The 22,107-nt window shown below is 41.5% G+C and overlaps 1 protein-coding gene across 3 annotated transcripts in view; it reads left to right on the top strand.

The window, feature by feature from the left end:
- Positions 1 to 22,107, top strand: part of BRCA1 (BRCA1 DNA repair associated) — a 589,423-nt gene that overhangs the window by 170,793 nt on the left and 396,523 nt on the right. For all 3 annotated transcript variants that reach the window (XM_073608372.1, XM_073608370.1, XM_073608373.1), the window contains 3 exons: positions 2,844 to 2,964; positions 6,051 to 6,099; positions 7,487 to 7,626. In XM_073608372.1, coding sequence (XP_073464473.1) covers positions 2,844 to 2,964; positions 6,051 to 6,099; positions 7,487 to 7,626 — 310 coding nt within the window. The remainder of the gene's footprint in view (positions 1 to 2,843; positions 2,965 to 6,050; positions 6,100 to 7,486; positions 7,627 to 22,107) is intronic.

Raw genomic sequence — 22,107 nt, 5'->3', positions numbered from 1 at the left:
TATCCTTTTTGAACTGTTCTAGTAAATATTATCAGAACATAAAAAAGACGGAGTTGTCTGACTTATTACTTTAAGGTGGTGCACAGATGACGGAACCCAGAGTGTCAGGTGGGTTGGAATGTTCATTAGGTCATGGCAGTGCAGATGAGCAGGTAATTCCAAGCAGTCTCTTAGGGGGTCGTGTTACATACCCGAAGGAAGTGAAAAGCCTCAGATGTTACCCAAAGATGAAAGAAATCATCCTGCATACATTTTACTTGATTATCTGCAGCCATCTTTGCCCTACATCCATTCAAAAGTGCAGATTTGTGATAAAATCCTTCATCTGTCAGAAGCAGAGAGGAGGGAGTGGAGAGCTGCAGTTACAGCTTTTATGCACTGTGTGAGAGTTGAATGGATGAAAGGGACACCCCCCCCCCCTCCACACACTGCATAGGAACAAAGGAACATGCAAAGATGTGTTCTGAGTAAGCTGTGTGCTGAGCTCGCTCCCTGTCACAAATGTATCTCAGGTGTCAGCAAAACTTTTCAGAAGTGGTTCATGCTGATAACAAAGGAGTGAATTAACAGAGAGATTTTACTCTTAGACCTTTCTAGAGGGACAGGTAAACACTACAGATGTATGTGCTTTGTTTAGATTTCATAACCTGAGGTTTACATCAATTTTATACCTGCCCCACCCCTTTCTAAATGCTGTTCTAACTACCCCATAAAAGAAAGATGATTATACTTATCTATTCTCCGGCTGCTCCAGTCCAGTCATGCGATCTTCCCAGCTCGAGTAGAGGATAGATTGCCAACAACAGCTTCAACGTCTTTGCGGTGATGTCACCCATTTGCTTACTATGGGACATCAGTTGTCCCATGTCCCTCCTCTCCTCTGAAGCTTGCCGCTAGTAGGTGTACACGTGACCTGACTGGAGTGCTCAGTGAATAGAGAAGTATACACATCTTCCTTTCACAGGGTTGTTAGAATAGGATTTAGAAGGAGGTGGGAGCAGGTTTAAGCTCAGTTAGGAATAGCCTGGACTTTTTTGTACTTGCTGTACAATTTATTTCTTGAAGTAGAGCGACACAGGTTCCAGCCCTGTGTCTATGATCATGCTCTGTGTTGCTTTTCTTCAAAACTAGGGCACAGGCTCTCTGGTGAGCTGGGACTTACTATATATACACATATTTAGCAGGTGCCCTGCATCTCCCGCGTCCATGCCAGGCTGGCCGAGGCTGCACAGAGTGAGTGTGTGCCTGTTGGCTCCTGTGGTCCCTTTCCTCACTGACACTGACTATTTGTTCTGCTCTTCCCCCTGCATCCTCATTGGCAAGGGGGAGGGAGCCAATCAGCATCATCAGCAGCAGCAGTAAAGCATTCTAGGACATGTAGTTCCCACCACAAATGGCCCCATAGCCTTGTATGGGGACATGACTACACACCCCAGCGTTCTCTGGCAAGGAAAGAATCAAGGACACCATCTTGTCAGGAAAATAGACTGGACTCGGGAGTTAGGTGTTGCCTCCCAGGTCAGTCCACCGCTTATTTCAAGCTATCCAGTGCTGGTCGGGGACATCCCAGGTGCATATCCAGCCTGCACCTGCACCGATGGCGTGAAGCGTTCCAGTGTGAGCCTGCCTGTGCTAGGACGTTAGTTTTGGACCTTGACCGCAGGATTGGTGAGAGGGCACTTGCCCATTTGCAGGGACTTGTGCTCTGAGGAAGGGGGGACTTACCCCCCGAAAAGCGTCAGCTGGCAGTGATTTCTGTGTTTTCCTCCGTGACCTCTGGAGTACCGTTCATGTTCTACTGATTGCTGCTACATGATGATCTATACTGCGATCACTAATGTTTTGTAAGTAGCTTCTTTTTTATCTTCTTAAACTTTTATCCAAAGATAATGCACTAGGCTGGTGCGCCCTCTTGTTTCTCTTTTTTCTTTGACCATTTGCAGGGAACAAGGACACTGCACACAGTTACTTCACTTTGCCCACACTTGCCAGAACCTGGGTCTCATTGACGCCCTGTTAAGCAGTCATAGTGTCTGCCTTGCTATCTGGATACTGTCAGCATACCACAGTTACACTTTGTCAAGCAGGAATTTAAGTGCACCAACCAAAGTGGCTAGCCGAAAATGCAAGGCCTCATTCTTCTTCCAAGGGACACAAGTTACTGGTGCCATACGGGCATGCACGCACACACATACTTAGGGCTCTGTATATGTAGTGTATGAGTCTGGTAGTCTGACTTAGGGCTTACGCCACTGAATGATGGATTGGGTGCAGTGTTTATAGTTGGGCCTATGGTGTCAGGGGACAGAAGAGAGAGGTTTGACATAAGAGAAGGTCATTCCTCTGCTCTCCTCCTGCCTAGACTCATAGAGCCAATTTGAGTAGAGGTAACCAAGCCGGTATAGAGTTGCCATATTGTGATTTATTGCTGTTAAAGTGTTTACCTCTGCTCTTGGGGTTATTCGCAATTGTGGAATTCCATAAAAGCAGCCTGATATGATATATTGAGTTATATGGCTCTTGATCTCCGTTATTGCTCATTAGTTAATTCATTTGATAATATACTGTTACTGTCTGTCACATTTCCACAGAAACCTTACAATAAAAGATGATTTCTGTGTTTTATCATAATGTGTGTCTTTTCGTTGATCCTTGTACTTTTACACTATTGCCAGGTGTGTCAGAGGTGCTGAGACTGTTCTTGGGGTCGAGAGGCAGAGTACAGAACCAAACATACTCAAGCGGCTCCTCTGGGGATAGCGCTACACATGTGTCTGTTTTATGGTTGGGTTTGTCCTCTGCATATTGCATATGTAAATTAACTTTTATCCTTTTATTATCAGGAAACCAGTATTGACACACTGCTCACAAGGGATGCAGGCACTGAGAGCTGTAACAGACTTAAACGCAAGAAGCAAGAGACAAATGATGTTAAAAGCAAGAGACCACTAATTACAGAGTTTGGTAAGCAGCTTTAACCAGTTGTATTACTGTGGCAACTGCTGGGTTAAGTTTGGCCTCTTTCTTTTGCCACCTTCTTGTTTTGTAAGGCAAAACAATCTGTACAACTTTTTTGCTGAATGTTTTTTTGGGGGTATACTTTGTTAAATGGCATTAGTAACTTATAATAACTTATGTTGGCTTTAGGTTAAGGCCTCATGCACACGAGACGCTGGTGCAAACTCTGCTGAACACATGTTTTTAAAAGCTGAAACCGGCATTTAGAAACGCCTGTTTTGCCGCGTTTGCATGCCGCGTTTTACCTCGTTTGCGTCTAGAAGCGTCTGCAGAGCAGAGAATGACATTTTGCGACCCAACTTTGGGGCCCCGTATCTCGGGGCCACTTGGTGCTAGGAACCCCAAATTTGGTGTGCAAACACAGTTGGACTAACACTACAACATATCCACCAAGTGGCCCCGAGATATGGGGCCCCAAAGTCAGGTCGGAAAATGTCATTCTCTGCTGCAGAAAAGTGCTTGACATTTTGCGACCTGATTTGGGGCCCCATATCTCGGGGCCAATATAACATATCCATATTTGGGGTTCCTAGCACCAAGTGGCCCCAAGATATGGGGCCCCAAATCGGGTCGCAAAATGTCAAGCACTTTTCTGCAGCAGAGAATGACATTTTCCGACCTGACTTTGGGGCCCCATATCTCGGGACCACTTGGTGGATATGTTGTAGTGTTAGTCCAACTGTGTTTGCACACCAAATTTGGGGTTCCTAGCACCAAGTGGCCCCGAGATACGGGGCCCCAAAGTTGGGTCGCAAAATGTCATTCTCTGCTCTGCAGACGCTTCCGACCTGAATTTGGGGCCCCATATCTCAGGGCCACTTGGTGCTAGGAACCCCAATTTTGGTGTGCTAACACAGTTGGACTAACACTAAAACAAATCCAAGTGCTTATAACATATAACAAGTGCTTGACATTTTGTGACCCGATTTGGGGCCACATATCTCGGGGCCACTTGGTGCTAGGAACCCCAAATTTGGATAGCTTATATTGTTAGTCCAACTGTGTTAGCAAAATTGGGGTTCCTAGCACCAAGTGCCCCCGAGAAATGGGGCCCCAAAGTCGGGTCACAAAATGTCAAACACTTTTCTGCAGCAGAGAATGACATTTTCTGACCTGACTTTGGGGCCCCATATCTCGGGGCCACTTGGTGCTAGGAAACCCAAAATTGGATATGTTGTAGTCCACTGTGTTTGGGGTTCCTAGCATCAAGTGACCCCGAGATATGGGGCCCCAAATTCAGGCTGTAAAAACACTTATAAACACTTATAAACGCAAACACGGTTAAACGCGGTACCCGCGTTTAGCTGTGTTTGGCGTCTGAAACGTGGAAAACTTTTGCGTCTGAACCCATTTTTTTGCTTCTGGAAAAACGAGGTTAAACGCAACTGCCTAAAAACGCCAAAAAACGAGACTGTGTACATGGACACCTAGGGTAACATTGAATGGGTTCAGGGGCAGTTAAAAAAAAGTGTCCAACTGCCTCTGAGCATGAGTTTAACAGCGTCTCGTGTGCATGAGGCCTAAGGTTGGCAGTTGTCCCTGTTTCCTGGAGACTGTTTTGTTTCTGTGTGTTACTTAAAGTGATACTAAAAATCCTGTATAATTTACATTGTCCATTCTATTTCTGGATGATGTGGATGATGGCACTGTTAGAACTAAATTATTAAAAAAGAAAACTTGTAAATACCTGTTTTCTTTTTCAACAACTATTTGTTATACAGCTTCTAGCCCTCTGCTGCTGGTCACATGTTCAAAATAGAAAATAGAATTCAGAGTAAAAATAATATCAATAAACTGTTTTAAATTGTCATACAAATATATATTTGAAATCAAATCTTTATTATTTTTTGGCAATAACATGGTGTAGGCAGATTTCTGCCAGTCACAGGCTGTGTAACGCCCTTCCAGCCTGTGTCTTAGAATAAGAGGGAGATGAAGCCATCATCAGTTTACATACAATATCCTGCCCCCACTGTGTTTAGCTGATTAGTAAGGAGGTAGGGAGTGGGCTGTCATTTAGCACTGTGTATATACCCACATGTGTGACGCTATAGTCACATGGGCTGCTTAGATGTGATGGGGAGGAAGTGCTCAACATAAAGACTGGCTGAAAACTGAGGCATGTCTAGAGCTACCAATACTGCTCTGCAAAATCACTATCTGCATTGGGGACTTGGACAGAAGGGGGAGAGAGAGAGCAGCAGGATCAACCAGGTTTTTTCAGAATAAAGAAAACAAATCTCATGAGTGAGTATGAGAAGCATATGTAATACACAATTTATTGATTGTTTTTTAAGATGTGGTTTTAGTGACACTTTGATCCTGACTCTTAAACTCTGTGAATTACTCACTCCTGACCCCTAAACTCTCTCGTTGCTTAATGCTGACTCCTGAACTTTCTACGTTGCTTAACCCTGAGCCCTGCACTCAGTGTTACTTACTCCTCACCACTGAACTTTGTGTGTTACATAATTCTAAACACTGATCTCTATGCTTTACACTCTCTTGACCCATTGCAGCATAGGTTGATGTGTTATTTAACCACTTCCCATCCCAGCCATTGTAATATGACTCCCGCAGAGTGGCTTTCCCATCCTGGGCGGACATCATATGACGTCCTCGGCTTCTCTGCTTTGTAGAGGGGCGCGAGCGCCCACCGTGTCACTCAGGAGCCAATGCCACAATGTCCGCCGGGCACCCGAGATTGCTCGTCACAGAGCAGGAACGTGGATCTGTGTGTATAAACACACAGATCCATGTCCTGTCAGGGGAGAGGAGACAGGATCGTGTATTTCTAGTATATAGGAACACCGATCAGTCTCCTTCCCTAGTCAGTCCCATCCCCCCACAGTTAGAATCTCTCCCTAGGTAACACACTTCTGGCACTGAATGTGTTAATACATTCCAGATTGTTGGATAATAGTATTCTATATTCATACTGCATTTATTTGTATCTCATGCCCACTGCATAATTAACGTGTAAAAGATTTTAGCCAGAACCTTAATTGCTGCTTTAATTGTTTTTCTTTTAGAGTCTGACTATTCTGAAGATGATTTGTTCAAGAACGTCGGCAGCTTGGGGTAAGCAAAGGCAATAACTTGTGAATACTAAAATTGAAAAAATGCTTTAATAACACTGAGTGTGCTGTATTTGCAGTAGCTTTTTATACAGTGTTATCTGTTTTGTCCAAAAGGTTGAGCATCTCTTTCTCTTTGAAATCTTCATTGTGATCTTGGGCTGTTCTGTCTGTTCCCATACCACCAGAATCTAGCATAAAGTTTAGTGCATTATTTCAAAGTCGTCTCTTACTGTAAAACTTGTACCATTTTTATGGCTCATCGCTGTTCTGCCTCACTGCTTTGGGGGATTGTGCTTCCCTGTGCTATTATGAACTAATAAACTTAGTTTTAGTATGCAGAGGTCCTTCAGGAGTCATGAGTTTTTATCATGGGCTTTAAATCACACCTCTGGTAACTCTGTCCAACCTTTATAGAACAGCAGCACTACCTCCAAAGCTTGCAGTTCTTCTTAGTTCTTCTCTGTCAAGTAGAAATCCCCTGTGCGAAGTAAAATTATTTTAGACTGTATGAATGACAATATAATAAAGAATGATAAACACTATAAATGAGTAAGTCTTAATAGCATATATTATGTATAAATGTCATTGTTGGCAATGCAACAGTGATGGAATATTTCCTGTAAAAAAAAGATGCTGGGAAGCGCAAAGATATGCCAACGAGAGAAAGGTGGGGGGAGGAGCTATGTTGCTCCTTCTCTTACATTTGTATTGTAAATAAGGAGAAACTCTAGTAAACTATATTTTCATTTTTGTCATGGCTTTCTAAACAGACAATAATGAATAGATTTCTACCTACACTACTACTACATACAGTAAAATTTCAAACTCCCAGATTGGGAAGAAAGTGCACATTACCAGGGCTTTTGAGGAAGTGTTCAATGTAGAGATAGAATGCTGCAGGGGCTTCTAAGTATCCTGGTTCAACTCTGTTTTCCACTTTTGTATAGTGCTTTCTGCATTTCCACTGAGAAACACCACATTTCCTGTTCATGAACTATGGGTTATATGGGATAAAGATGCACTGGAGACCAGACAAAAACTAAAGGTCAGCCCCTAGGGGCCATTATCTCTCCCTTAAACAGCCTTTTCAGTTTAGATTGGTGTTTTCAATGAGCTCTGTTGGTTCTGATCTATTCATGAGGATTTACTTTTTCAGTCAACTGCTGGTAGATTTAAGATGGATATACAGAACCTTGAAGTCTCTCCCATTAGCCCCACCGAGTGCAGGTTAATCTTTTAATGGAGCTTTAGGTTATTGTGTCAGATTGTAGGTTTTATCTGCAGGAAAGCAGGTGTCCATATGGATTTCAGTCATGTTTATAAATGATTTTATCCTCTTAGGTCTAACGTAGGTCCACAGCTTTTACAATTGTTTTGGTGTTCTGTAGAAATGATTGTGATAGATCTTATCCGAAAAGTGAATTGGGAGAAGATGTGGATTCTGCAGAAAGCCAGCATGAAGACCTGAAGATCTGTGAAAATATTTCATTAAAACCAGAAACAGATGAGGTGGTGGCATCAGATCTAGGTATGTGAAAAACCGCTGTGAAAACAGAGCATATAGTGTATTCATGTACATATAGCCATTAAAGTGGAATGCTGATTTTAGTATGAGCTGCACTAAACATACATTTAGGGTTGGTTTACATTAGCTGACCTGATAAATCACAGCGTTTACTTCTCGGTCAGCTGTCAGTGTGAGGTCTTCCTACCTGTTGAACAAGTCCTCAAAGGTTAGTATGGTCCAATATTTCTTTCTTCTTTTGTAGTTTATTGGGGTTTACCAATTGGAAGTACAGTGATGTGAAAAAAAGTATTTTATCCCCTGCTGATTTTGTACATTTGCCCACTGACAAAGAAATGATCAGTCTATAATTTTAATGGTAGGTTTATTTTAACACGTAAAAGACAGAATAACAAAAATATGCAGAAAAATGCATTTCCTAAAAGTTATCAATTGATTTGCATTTTAATGAGTGACATAAGTATTTGATCCCCTATCAATCAGCAAGATTTCTGGCTCCCAGGTGTCTTCTATTGAGGTAATGAGCTGAGATTAGGAGCACCCTCTTAAAGGGAATGCTCCTAATCTCAGCTTGTTACCTGTATAGAAGACACCTGTCCACAGAAGCAATCCGTCAATCAGATTACAATTTCTCCACCATGGCCCAGACCAAAGATCTGTCCAAGGATGTCAGGGACAAGATTGTAGACTTACACAAGGCTGGAATGGGCTACAAGGCCATTGCCAAGCAGCTTGATGAGAGGGTGACAACAGTTGGTGTGATTATTCACAAATAAAAGAAACACAAAATAACTGTCAATCTCCCTCGGTCTGGGGCTTCATGCAAGATCTCATGATTCAGAGGAGAACTGGGTGAAAGTGTTGTGGTCAGATGAACTGGATGGACATGTTTTTATTCAGCCTTACCTACTATGTAACTATGAGACCAAAATCAAGCTTTTTGGCATCAAATCAACTCGCCTGTGTTTGGAGGAGGAGGAATGCTGCCTGTGACCCCAAGAACACCATCCCCACTGGCAAACATGGAGGTGGAAACAACATGCTTTAGGGGTGTTTTCTGCGAAGGGGACAGGACAACTTCACTGCATTAAGGGGATGATGGACGGGGCCACGTACCATTAAATTTTGGCTGAGAACCACTTTTCCTCAGCCAGGGCATTGAAAACTGGATTGTGGATGGGTATTCCAGCATGACAATGACCCAAAACACACCGCCAAGGCAACAAAGGAGTGGCTCAAGAAGAAGCACATTAAGGTCCTGGAATGGCCTAACTAGTCTCCAGACCTTGAGTCCATAGAAAATGTGGAGGAAGGTTAAGGTCCCAATTTACCAAACGTCAGCCTCGAAACCTTAATGACTTGGAGAGGATCTGCAAAGAGGTGTGGGACAAAATCCCTCCTGAGATATGTGCAGACCTGGTGGCCAACTACAAGAAAGGTCTGACCTCTGTGGGTTTTGATACCAAGTACTAAGTCACTACTTAATACTGATTTCACTCATTAAAATGCAAATTAATTTATAACTTTTTTTGAAATGCATTTTTCATAATTTTTTTTTATTTTTCTGTCTCTCACTGTTAAAATAAACCTACCATTAAAATTCTAGACTGATCATTTTGTCAGTGGGCAAACGTACAAAATCAGCAGGGGGGTCAAATACTTTTTTTCCCTCACTGTATGTCCATATAATGCAATGAAGTTAATAGTATTAGAAGAAACCATACAGTAGATCCCCTGTTCATGTTAAACAGTGTGAAGGGACACATCTGCTGCCAGTTATTGTATTCTGCAGGGGTAGTGGTTGGGGGCTGAGGATTCATCTGAGTTGGTGAAGCACTGGCACATATCTTAATATTTTGTAGTTATTATTGTAGAGGATTTATATAGTACCAACAGTTTGCACAGCGCTTTACAAATGCAATTCAAGATGAGGGATAGGAAGGCCCTGCTCCTGAGAGCTTACAATCTAAACCAAAAGGCAAGTGGGGGGGAAGGCTTTGCTAAAGAGATGAGTTTTCAGGGATTGCCTAAAGGCAAGTAGAAGGTTATAGGCCATTTAAGTTGGCCTCATGGCATTGTCTTTGTATTTTTTTGAATTCATGAAAAGCATCCATAGGGGCCAATTGTCTATAATGAGTTTGAGAGATTTGTTTTTCCAATCTCATAATTGTTCGGTTTCAGTGGCATTTCTATTATAGTTGGAGTTACTATTGTATTCCAGTGTCTACAGTGCCTTGAAAAAGTATTCATACCCTTTGACATTTTTCACATTTTGTCATGTTACAACCAAAAACATAAATGTATTTTATGTGATAGACCAACACAAAGTGGCACGTAATTGTGAAGTGGAAGGAAAATGATAATATTTTTTCAAAATTTTATACAAATATCTGAAGAGTGTGGCGTGCATTTGTATTCAGCCCCCTTTTACGCTGATATCCCTAACTAAAATCTACTGGAACCGATTGCCTTCAGAAGTTACCTAATTGTTATACAGAGTCCACCTGTGTATAATTTAATCTCAGTATAGCTACAGCTGTTCTTTGAAGCCGTTAGAGAACCTTAGTGAACAAACAGCATTACAAAAGTCAGGGATAAAGTTGTGGAGAAGTTTAACCACATCAGCCCCGGAAGGATTTACCCCCTTCCTGACCAGAGCACTTTTTACAATTTGGCACTGCGTCGCTTTAACTGCTAATTGCGCGGTCATGCAATGCTGTACCCAAACGAAATTTGCGTCCTTTTCTTCCCACAAATAGAGCTTTCTTTTGATGGTATTTGATCACCTCTGCCGCCGTTTTTATTTTTTGCGCTATAAACGGAAAAAGACCGAAAATTTTGAAAAAAAATGATATTTTCTACTTTTTGTTATAAAAAAAAATCCAATAAACTCAATTTTAGTCATACATTTAGGCCAAAATGTATTCGGCCACATGTCTTGGTAAAAAAAATGTCAAGTGTATATTTATTGGTTTGCGCAAAAGTTATAGCGTCTACAAGCTAGGGTACGTTTTCTGGAATTTACACAGCTTTTAGTTTATGACTGCCTATGTCATTTCTTGAGGTGCTAAAATGGCAGGGCAGTACAAAACCCCCCCAAATGACCCCATTTTGGAAAGTAGACACCCCAAGGAAATTGCTGAGAGGCATGTTGAGCTCATTGAATATTAATTTTTTTTGTCCCAAGTGATTGAATAATGACAAAAAAAAAAAATACAAAAAGTTGTCACTAAATGATATATTGCTCACACAGGCCATGGGCATATGTGGAATTGCACCCCAAAATACATTCAGCTGCTTCTCCTGAGTACGGGGATACCACATGTGTGGGACTTTTTGGGAGCCTAGCCGCGTACGGGGCCCCGAAAACCAATCACCGCCTTCAGGATTTCTAAGGGCGTAAATTTTTGATTTCACTCCTCACTACCTATCACAGTTTTGAAGGCCATAAAATGCCCAGATGGCACAAACCCCCCCCCAAATGACCCCATTTTGGAAAGTAGACACCCCAAGCTATTTGCTGAGAGGCATGGTGAGTATTTTGCAGCTCATTTGTTTTTGAAAATGAAGAAAGACAAGAAAAAAATTTTTTTTTTCTTTTTTTAATTTTCAAAACTTTGTGACAAAAAGTGAGGTTTGCAAAATACTCACTATACCTCTCAGCAAATAGCTTGGGGTGTCTACTTTCCAAAATAGGGTCATTTGGGGGGGGGGGTTGTTTGTGCCACCTGGGCATTCCATTGCCTCCGAAACTGTGATAGGCAGTGAAGAGTGAAATTAAAAATTTACGCCCCTAGAAAGCCTGAAGGCGGTGCTTGGTTTTCGGGGTCCCGTACGCGGCTAGGCTCCCAAAAAGTCTCACACATGTGGTATCCCCATACTCAGGAGAAGCAGCTAAATGTATTTTGGGGTGTAATTTCACATATTCCCATGGCATGTTTGAGCAATATATCATTTAGTGACAACTTTGTGCAAAAAAAATTTGTCTCTTTCCCGCAACTTGTGTCACAATATAAAATATTCCATGGACTCGACATGCCTCTCAACAAATAGCTTGGGGTGTCTACTTTCCAAAATGGGGTCATTTGGGGGGGGGTTTGAACTGTCCTGGCATTTTATGCACAACATTTAGAAGCTTATGTCACACATCACCCAGTCTTCTAACCACTTGAAGACAAAGCCCTTTCTGACACTTTTTGTTTACATGAAAAAATTATTTTTTTTTGCAAGAAAATTACTTTGAACCCCCAAACATTATATATTTTTTTTTAAAGCAAATGCCCTACAGATTAAAATGGTGGGTGTTTCATTTTTTTTTTTTTTTTTTCACACAGTATTTGAGCAGCGATTTTTCAAACGCATTTTTTGGGGAAAAAACACACTTTTTAAAATTTTTATGCACTAAAACACACTATATTGACCAAATGTTTGATGAAATCAAAAAGATGATCTTAGGCCGAGTACATGGATACCAAACATGACATGCTTTAAAATACAGGTTACCACTTATTTACAGAGGAGGTCTACTGCTAAAATTACTGCCCTTGATCTGACCTTCGTGGTGATACCTCACATGCATGGTGCAATTGCTGTTTACATTTGACGCCAAACCAACGCTTGCGTTCGCCTTAGCACAAGAGCAGGGGGGGACAGGGGTGCTCTTTTTTTTTTTTTTTTTTTTTTATTATTTTTTTGCTTTTTTATCTGATTTTAAAACTGTTCCTTTCATTTTTTTTTTTTTTTTTTTTTTTATTAATTTTTATTGTTATCTCATGAAATGTAAATATCCCCTATGATAGCAATAGGTAGTGACAGGTACTCTTTTTTGAAAAAATTTGGGTCTATTAGTCCTTAGATCTCTCCTCTTCCCTCAAAGCATCTGACCACACCAAGATCGGTGTGATAAAATGCTTTCCCAATTTGTTTACATCCCTGGCGAAATCTAAGTCATGAAATGCTCGTAGCTTCCAGTTTCTTAGGCCATAGAGATGTTTGGAGCCACTCTGGTCTCTGATCAGCTCTATGGTCAGCTGGCTGAATCACCGGCTGCATTCTCAGGTTCCCTGTTGAGACAGGAGAGCCAGAGAAAAACACGGAAGACGGTGGGGGGGGGGGGGCATTCCCTCCCACTGCTTGTAAAAGCAGTCTAGAGGCTAATTGGCCACTAGGATTGCTTTTACATGAAAGCCGACCGCTGGCTGAAAAGAATAATACCAAGATGATACCTAAACCTGCAGGCATCATTCTGGTATAACCACTCAAAGTCATGAATGGCGTACCTGAAGAAATAAAAATGGTTAACAATAAAACACAGTAAACGGTAAAGTATAAAAAATTGCGTACCTGAAAAGCAAACATGATAAAACATAATAACAATAAAACATTGCAGAATAGAATACAGTAAAAAAGAGCAGAACAATAGAGAGAGAGAGAGAACAATAAAACGACAACTATTTTTTTTTATTTTATATATATATATATATATATATATATATATATATATATATATATATATATATATATATATATATATATATATATATATATATATAATTATATATCATTTTTTTTTTTTTTTACACTTTTTTTATTGTAACTAACTTTTATAACTGTAACCGGTTCCAGGTTCGGGTCTCAAAATGCGATGGCATCTTGGGAGACCCTGTGAAAGTGTGCCTAGTCTGTGCAATGCTGTACCCTACGCTAATACTCAACTAGTGCATGGTAGCGTTCAAAACATTCACCAATGCAAAGACCAGGATTGTCAGGACAGGAGGGACAATAATAGCGGGTGTCATGCCTATATCCGCGCTTGCTGCAGACACAACATCTTTTTTGGGGGGGTTAGTTGGGTAGGGGTACTCGGGAGGACATAAAGAAAATGCCTCTCATGCAACCGACTGCATTTGGTTGGGGAAGTGAATGGGGGAAGTACGGGTGCTGCAGAAGTGATGGGTTCCCAATTAGGATTGGCGAATGCTGCAGGAAGGGCACTATGGGCACGGCGGGCCTGTGTTTGTCTTCTTGGTGGCAGCGGGAAACTACTTGTGCTTGCCACCTCACCAGCTTGAACTGCACTTATGGAACTCGCCACGTCACCAAGTGTTACTGCAGTGCTGGTTTGACTACGACCGGGGTGTACTAGGCCGCTGGTGCTTGCCAGTTCACCAAAATGCTACCAAAAAAACTGTTAGCGATCGCAGGGATCAGGCCTGACTCTGCGAACGCTGCAGTTATGTGTTTAGTGTTTTGTAAGTGACAGTGATTGATCGATACTGCACTTGGGTGGGCTGGACTGAGCCAGGCGGAGGGGCAAAATGCAGGTGCTAGCAGGTATCTGGGCTGATCCCGCTAACACTGCGTTTTTGGGAACCCTAAACTGCTGGGGACGCTAGTACAGATCTGATTGGATCAGATATTGATCCGATCAGATACTATACCACTAAGGGAGGTGTACGGTGCGTGCGTGGGTGTTAGCGGTACTTGCGCTAACCTGACGCTGCCTGGGGCTGGTGCTTGCCAGTTCACCAAAACGCTACCAAAAAAACTGTTAGCGATCGCAGGGATCAGGTCTGACTCTGCGAACGCTACAGTTATGCATTTAGTGTTTTGTAAGTGACAGTGATCGATCGATACTGCACTTGGGTGGGCTGGGCTGGGCCGGGCGGAGGGGCAAAATGCAGGTGCTAGCAGGTATCTGGGCTGATCCTGCTAACAATGCATTTTTAGGAACGCTAAACTGCTGGGGGCGCTAGTATAGATCTGATCGGATCAGATATTGATCCAATCAGATACTATACCACTAAGGGAGGCGTATGCTGCGTGCGTGGGTGTTAGCGGTACTGGCGCTAATCTGACGCTGCCTGGGGCGACGCATATCACCGCCAGGCGATCAGGGGGCTAAATCTTTATTAGGTAATAAACGGCGGGTGCCCTGACACTATAAAAAATAAATGAACTAACCAGCGTCACCCGTAACAGTTATACGGTGATCAGTGGTGAAAGGGTTAACTAGGGGGCAATCAAGGGGTTAAAACATTTATTAGGTAGTATATGGGGGTCCCTGATGCTATAAAACGCTGACGGCGAACCTAAATATTTATCTCCCTAACTAGCATCACCAGCGACACTAATAGAGTGATCAGAAAAATGATCGCTTAGCGACACTGGCGACGGGGGGTGATCAAGGGGTTAAAACTTTATTGGAGGGGGGTTAGGGGGGTACCCTAGACCTAAAGGGGGCTAACCCTAACTGCCCTAACACACTAACTGTCACAAACTGACACCATGCAGTAATCAGAAAAAAAAAAAACTGCTTGGTGTCAGTGTGACAGCGTGGGGGGAGGGGGGATCGGGGGGGGGGGGATCGGGGGTGTAATGTATGCCTGGCATGTTCTACTGTGTGTGTGTTGTGCACTCACATTCCAGTCTTCTGTCCTCGGCGCCGGAACAGAAAATGCCGAGCCGAGGAGAGATGACATCATTTCCTCTGCCTCTGTGTACAATACAGAGGCAGGGAAATTATTTAAATGGCCAGGAGCGATCGCGAGGGGGGGGGGGCCACGAACGGATGGCCTCCCCCTCACCACCGATTGCCGGGGAGGATTTGCCGACCGCCGCCGGCACCGGGGGGTCCCCCCACCCGCGGGCAGGCAAGGACGTACCTGTAAGTCCTTTTGCTTGCCCGTGCCATTCTGCCGACGTACATCGTCGTGCGGCGGTCGGCAACTGGTTAAAGCAGGGTTAGGCTATTAAAAAAAAATAAAAAATATTCCAAGCTTTGAACATCTCACAGAGCACTGTTCAATCCTTCATCTGAAAATAGAAAGAGTATGGGATAAGTGAAAACTACCAAGACATGGTCATCCACCTAAATTGACATGCCAAGCAAGGAGAGCATTAATCAGAGAAAAGCAGCCAAGATGCCCATGGTAACTTTGGAGGATCTACAGAGAACCACAGCTCAGGTGGGAGAATCTGTCCACAGAAAAACTCTTAATCGTGCACTCCACAAATCTGGCCTTTATGGAAAAGTGTCAAGAAGACAGTCATTGTTGAAAGAACTAAACAAATGAAAATACAGCTCAAACTGTTAAAAGCATTAAATAAAAAGTCCATCTAGTAAGACATATTAAATTCTTCTTGACACAAACAGACTGGTCCCCTTTTGCTGCGTCTCAGATGTCATATACAAAATCGTATGGGTACGCTTACCGGAAAGGATGGACCCCTTAATTACAGGGGGTCAGACACGCCTGGATGAATATCTGATGGGCAGCTGCCTTAGATCTCGTCTGTGGTGGTCGGTCAAACAGTATATCTGAAGTGAAGCCGTAACCTGGGAACTCAGCAAAGGGATGGCGGGAAGCCCTCACAATGGGCACAGCAGCCAACAGGTGCACAGACCCGGGAACCCAGCACAGGGACGGCGGGAACCCCCCACAATAAGCACAGCAGCTGCACAGACCCCGGAACTCGGCACAGGGACGGAGGGAACCCCCCACAATGGGCACAGCAGATGTACAGACTCGGGAACTCAGCCTGAGTGAACTCAGTGAAGGCGAAAACAAAATTTTATAACAGAAAGAAAGAGAAAAACTTTTTTTTTTTTCCAAAAATTTCTGTCTTTTTTAGTTTGTTTAGCAAAAAATAAAAACCCCAGTGGTGATCAAATACCACCAAAAGAAAGCACTATTTGTGGTAAGAAAATGATAAAAAATTTGTTTGGGTACTGTGTTGCATGTGAAGTGGTTAAGGTATGTATTTATAAAAAAATTTTGAAAACTATTTACCATTTTTTCTTCCACTTCACAATTATCTGCCACTGTGTGTTGGTCTATCACATAAAATCCCAATCCCAAAATCCCAATAAAATACTTTTACAGTTTTGGTTGTAACATGACAAAATGTGGAACATTTCAAGGGGTATGAAACGAATAGTTTTTTCAAGGCACTGTAGTTATTGCTGTGCATGCATCACAGAGGAAATATCTTCATAGGTGTTTTTTAAATCACATATAATTCACATTTGTAGAATGGTGTAATACCTTCATATAAGAAAGTGTTGTTATAGAACCTTCAAAGGCTAGTTGCATATACCCTAGGAGCACAATTTAATTAATATTAAGGCTACTGAGAGTTACATTTGAATTACTTAATTTTTCACTATTCTTTTTTACATTTACTAAAACATTCCCCTCAAGACCGTGTGAAGCTTTCAGAAAGCATTCTGCAGCTGACTCTTTTGTTTCAGGCTTACTTGTTAATCCATTGCAGTGTCTCTGTGGAACAGTTCTTCCTGTTCCTAGACCTGCCCTAAGTATGATCAATGTAATCCAATAATCAAAAGCAGGGGTTATACAGGATGTGCCCATCATAATCCAGAGGGGCTACCAGAACAGTGTGTCTCTAGGCATTGTATTATGTGAGAAAGTGCTATCTTTCTTTTGAATTGGGAATAATTTGCTATTAGTACATTTTTAAAAAATGTTTTTGTCACATTAAACTGTTAATCTCTGCTGACAAATCCCATGATGTGCAAATGCTATCTGAGAACTAATATATACAGGAATTGCTGTATGTTCAGAGAACTTACTAACTTTCATTTGCTAAAACTTAACTCAGACACTCTTTATTTTGTTAAAAAAAATTATTAATTATAGATATAAAAAAAAAAGACTTAAATTAACTATATGGTGCCTGTAACTTTCTACTACAGTATTAAAAATCCATTGCTTGCCCTACACTGTCAGTAGGAGGAAAACCATGCATTAGGGTAGAAGAGTAGTCTCTGCCACATCTGCTGTGAACCACAGCAACCCTGTCTGGTCACTAGAGGAGCCATTAGAGCAGACCACCCAGGTAGGAGGTCTACACCCACCAGTACCTGGCAATGACTTTAGAGCTATGGTTAGCGAGTATGGATGTGGTGCAGATGGTCATACTACCTAACAAAAGGCTCTCTTCCTATTGCCAAATGTACAGTGGGTATAGAAAAGAATCGCCCCCCCTTTAACCACTTCCTGCCCGGAGGACTTCATATGACGTCCTGGACCTTGAGTGGAGACATCTGAATGAGGCCTGCAGCTACAGGCATCATCCAGATAGCTTTTTTTTTTTTTTTTCAGCCGGCAATTCCCTCACATGTAAAAGCCATCTTAGCAGCTGTTTAGTCGCTTGACTGCTTTTAGAGGTGGCGGCCCCTCCCGCCGCCATTTGGTGCTTCTCTGGTCTCTCCTGTGTGATAGGGGAGTCAGAACGAATCAGCCAACGGTGGCTGTTTACCATAGAGCAGCTTTATGACCCTTAGGTAGCATAATAAAAATCCATTGCATATACAATGGGTATAGAAAATAATCACCCCCTTTAAAATAATAATAACCTGTGCAGCCTGAAATGAAGTCAAGCACCATTTTTGTTTTATCCAGCTGTATTTAGTCAGTGCAACTTGTAACATCCAAGTGAAAGATATAGGTAAAGTACTTATGCGCTACTAGAAATGTTGACGATTAAAGTAGTGTGAATCAAAGTGTATATAGCTGCTGAACTTCTAAAGTGTCGCCAGCACCAATAGATATGTAAACAGTAAGGTGAAGCAGCGCTATATACTATAACCAATACTAAAACAATATAAAGTAATACTATATAAAAATAAAGTCCAAATGCAATAAATCCTATGTCCATGTGCAAAAGTGCAATCATATATCATCATCATATCACCAATGACAATAGAAAAAATGTGCATCAAATATCACAATGATTGAAAGTTTTTTCAATTGTGCAAGATAGGTGCAAAAGCAGGAGGGGGAAAAAGTGTCCAAGTGCAAATCAGTAGGATAGGATGTGATAATAGCCTGTAGATAACCTTCAACAATCCACACCCAGTGTGTTCTAGCCTCTCACCTCAAGGATAGACCCCAATGGGTCTAGTCATGATGCATCAAGATGTTGGATCCTGGTCAACTGTGCTGTCTTGCTCTTCAATGTAAATATCCCAGCGGTATAAGTAACAACTGCAGCCTCAAGGGATGGATGGATATTTTCCCATGTGATCAATGTTCCACAACAATTATAAACAAAGATAGTACCCCTAAGCCGACTTTTAAGGCATTAATATCTATACAGAAAGTATTAGAGAGTATTTGACGTATAACAAAAGTATTTATTTAACAAGATAAATTAAAAACATGATTTAAGACAAGAGGTTGTTGGAATGTATACAAATCTGTATAAGGAGACACCAGTATTACAGCACACGATCAAATGTGATCCTTCACCCAACGCGTTTCAGTTAAATTCTTTCTTCAGGGGTGTTCTTTAGGAAATACATAAGTGTGCATCTATAACGTTATGAGAGACATGCAATGTCAATAAATAATATTTCAAAAAGTATGTATATATATATATATATATATATATATATATATATATATATATATATTATAAAGGGTATACTTTTTTTTGGTATCACAGATAAAACATTCCATAATTCTATTAAAAGCAAAGAAAAGGAAAGCTGTGTCTCATAGAAAGGTCTTAGCAACCCAGCAGAGGTTATCTCCTCTGTGTTCGAAACTGGATCGAGAAGCCGGAGATGACGGGACCCCCACTCCAAAAAAATCTCCAGGAGAGGGCAGACAAAAGCACTGAGGCCACAAAGATTGGAAGGGCAGCCTAAAAGTAAAATAAAAATGGAGAGTAAAAATAAATGTGCATCCCCTATTAATTGGGACTGAAATATAAGTGATACCAGAAAGTAGTATGTTGGTCCAAGATAGGGACCTAAGTGTTTCTACAGGTCATGTAAGCTTCCAATAAATCTATGTAATGTCCCAGGCAGCCCATGGCGGATTCTTGGAGCACAGGGGCTTTATACTCTGCTGTCCTCCATCTTGCTACTCCAGCGGACATGCGCAGTCCGCTGGTGAGGCCTTGTGTGTCGGTGGGCTGTGTAAGCAGCTCGCCGTTCTGCCGCGCTGGCGTTGAGCATACGCAGTCGGGGCGGTGAGTGCACAGCTCAGGAGGCCAAGGGAAGGCAGACCCGTAGTTTGATGCAAGCTGACAGCAGTCGGCCATGCTAATTACTCAATTATCAACTATTTATAACACACACGACAGCACAGTCCTGCCCATAAGGAGCTGGGCTTCTTCTTTCCCGATTAAAATCTCGATTTGGAGTTCTTTCATAATGTTGATAATATTGGGGTTATGGCTGTTGATAATATGGACCCTTATGTGATGGTTTTTTATTGTTATTCCAATTTGGTCTTCCTTGTCCATTTGATGTTCTATATGTTGATGGATGATTTCTTGGTGGATTCTCTGGAGTTCTTGGATGTTCCTCCCATTAGTTGGGATTCATGGGATGCTCTACAGTGGTATTGAGTGATGCGATTCTGACCTCCTTCTCAAGTGTAGTAAAGGTGGATGGTGCATTCACATTGCTTTGCCACTTGTAGGCTACTTCTTCCTGGTAGTCTTTACTTATCCCTTAGACATTTTTTTTCTCCTTTCTTGCCGCAGTGTCCTTATCCTTTTGTTCCATGTCTTTGTTTATTGGTTCGACAAAGAAATACATTCTGGTAATTCCTTTAATGGTTCCAGTTTTTCTTTTAATTCAACTATTTGTTCATCTATTTTTTTGACTTTCCGTTGTTTTATTTTAATTAGGAAGGGTAAAACATCTAGTCCCTTGCCATTAAAGAAGGAAAACCATTCATCTGGAGTCCCCGTCCAGGAGTCCATCATTGATAGGGACATCCCAGCCGAGTCTCCTTGGGACTATTTTATATATTTTTCATGTGTGTCAATGTCCCGCCATGAGTTAATTTTCTTCTCCATAAGATATCCCAAAAATATTTTTTCCTAAAAATATTTTTATTTACTAATTTTATTTCATTTATTTTTATTATTATTATTTACTTTACTTACTTTATTTAGTTTTGTTTACTTTACATATTTTTTTCTTAATTTATACATTTCTCTCTGGTGCTTTATTTTTGATATTTGTCATAGCAACATTAAGTTCTTCACAAAGAATGCCATTCACTTGTTTAGATCTACATGCTTCTCTATTTTTATTATCCAGTTGGGAACTAAGTGAGAAGTTTCTATTAAGCCAATTGAGTCTCCTCCTTCATTGTTGCATTATGATTGCCTATTTGCATATGAAAGCCCTCAATTAATTGTTATGCGGTTTCTATGGCTACCGCTAGTATATAACCCGATCTTTGTCACCCAGTTTCCATACCCTTGAAAAAGTCACCTGTGTTGTGACGCAACGCGTCAGGAGGAGCCCGGTGACATCACGGCCGAGACCAGAAGTCTTTGTGTTTGACACGTTTTTTCATGTATGCTGCTGGCTTTGCCATTTTTAGATGTTATTTTGTCTATTTTAAATAAAAGACCTATAATTTTTTAAACTTCCACAATATGGAGGCTCTTATATCCTTTATGTAACACCCCGGATCAGGAGATAATATCGGAAGAGTTTATTGTGGAACGTGGATCACATGGGAAAATATCCATCCATCCCTTGAGGCTGCTGTTGTTCCTTTTCCCACTGGGATACTTCCATTAAAGAGCTGGACAGCACAGTTCACCAGGATCCAACATCTTGATGGATTGGGGTCTATCCTTGAGGTGAGAGGCTAGAACACACTGGGTGTGGGCTGTTGAAGGTTATCTATAGGCTATCATCACATCCTATCCTACTGATTTGCACTTGGACACTTCCCCCACCCCCCCTTGCTTTAGCACCTATGTTGCACAATTGAAGAGACTTTCAATCATTGTGATATTTGATGCCCATTTTTTCTATTGTCATTGGACTATTTTTGATGATATATGACTGCACTTTTGCACATTGACATAGGATTTGTTTATCGCATTTGCACTTTAGTTTTGTATATAGTACTTTATATTGTTTTAGTATTGGTTATAGTATATAGCGCTGCTTCACATTACTAATTACAAGTGAAAGATATACCACCAAAGTGTCAGAAAAAAATTCAAAAACAGAATCCCTGAGTTGGAAAAAAGGATCACCCCCGTCCTAAAAATGACTTGTAAACTCGATCACCTTCTCAATGGCACACAAAGCCATTTGACTCTCAACCGTGATCAGCTGTGGTCATTTTGATTAGCTCTGCATGAAAAAAGGCTTTCATGGAGCTTTTCAGTCCTGGTAGTGCAACTGAAGCAAACAATCAACTTTGGGTGGCAAGGCACTGTCAAAAGATCTCTGGGATAAAATTGTGGACAGGAGATGGATGCAAAAAAATTCAAATGCTTTATCAAATCCTAGAAGCATAGTGAAGTCTATAATTAAGAAGTGGAGGGTATTTGGTTCAACACAGACCCTCCCTGGATCAGGACTTTGCTCTAAACTGGATGAAAGAGTCAGAAGGAAACTGACCAGAGAGGCTACTAAGAGGCCTACAGCAACTGAAGCAGTTGCAGGAATTTGACAAAGAGTGGTCATTG

This window comes from Aquarana catesbeiana, linkage group LG12 (genome assembly GCF_042186555.1).
Source record: "Aquarana catesbeiana isolate 2022-GZ linkage group LG12, ASM4218655v1, whole genome shotgun sequence".
Lineage (NCBI taxonomy): Eukaryota > Metazoa > Chordata > Amphibia > Anura > Ranidae > Aquarana > Aquarana catesbeiana.
The sequence above is the reverse complement of the archived record's forward strand: the minus strand, read 5'-3'. Positions and strand labels throughout refer to the sequence as shown.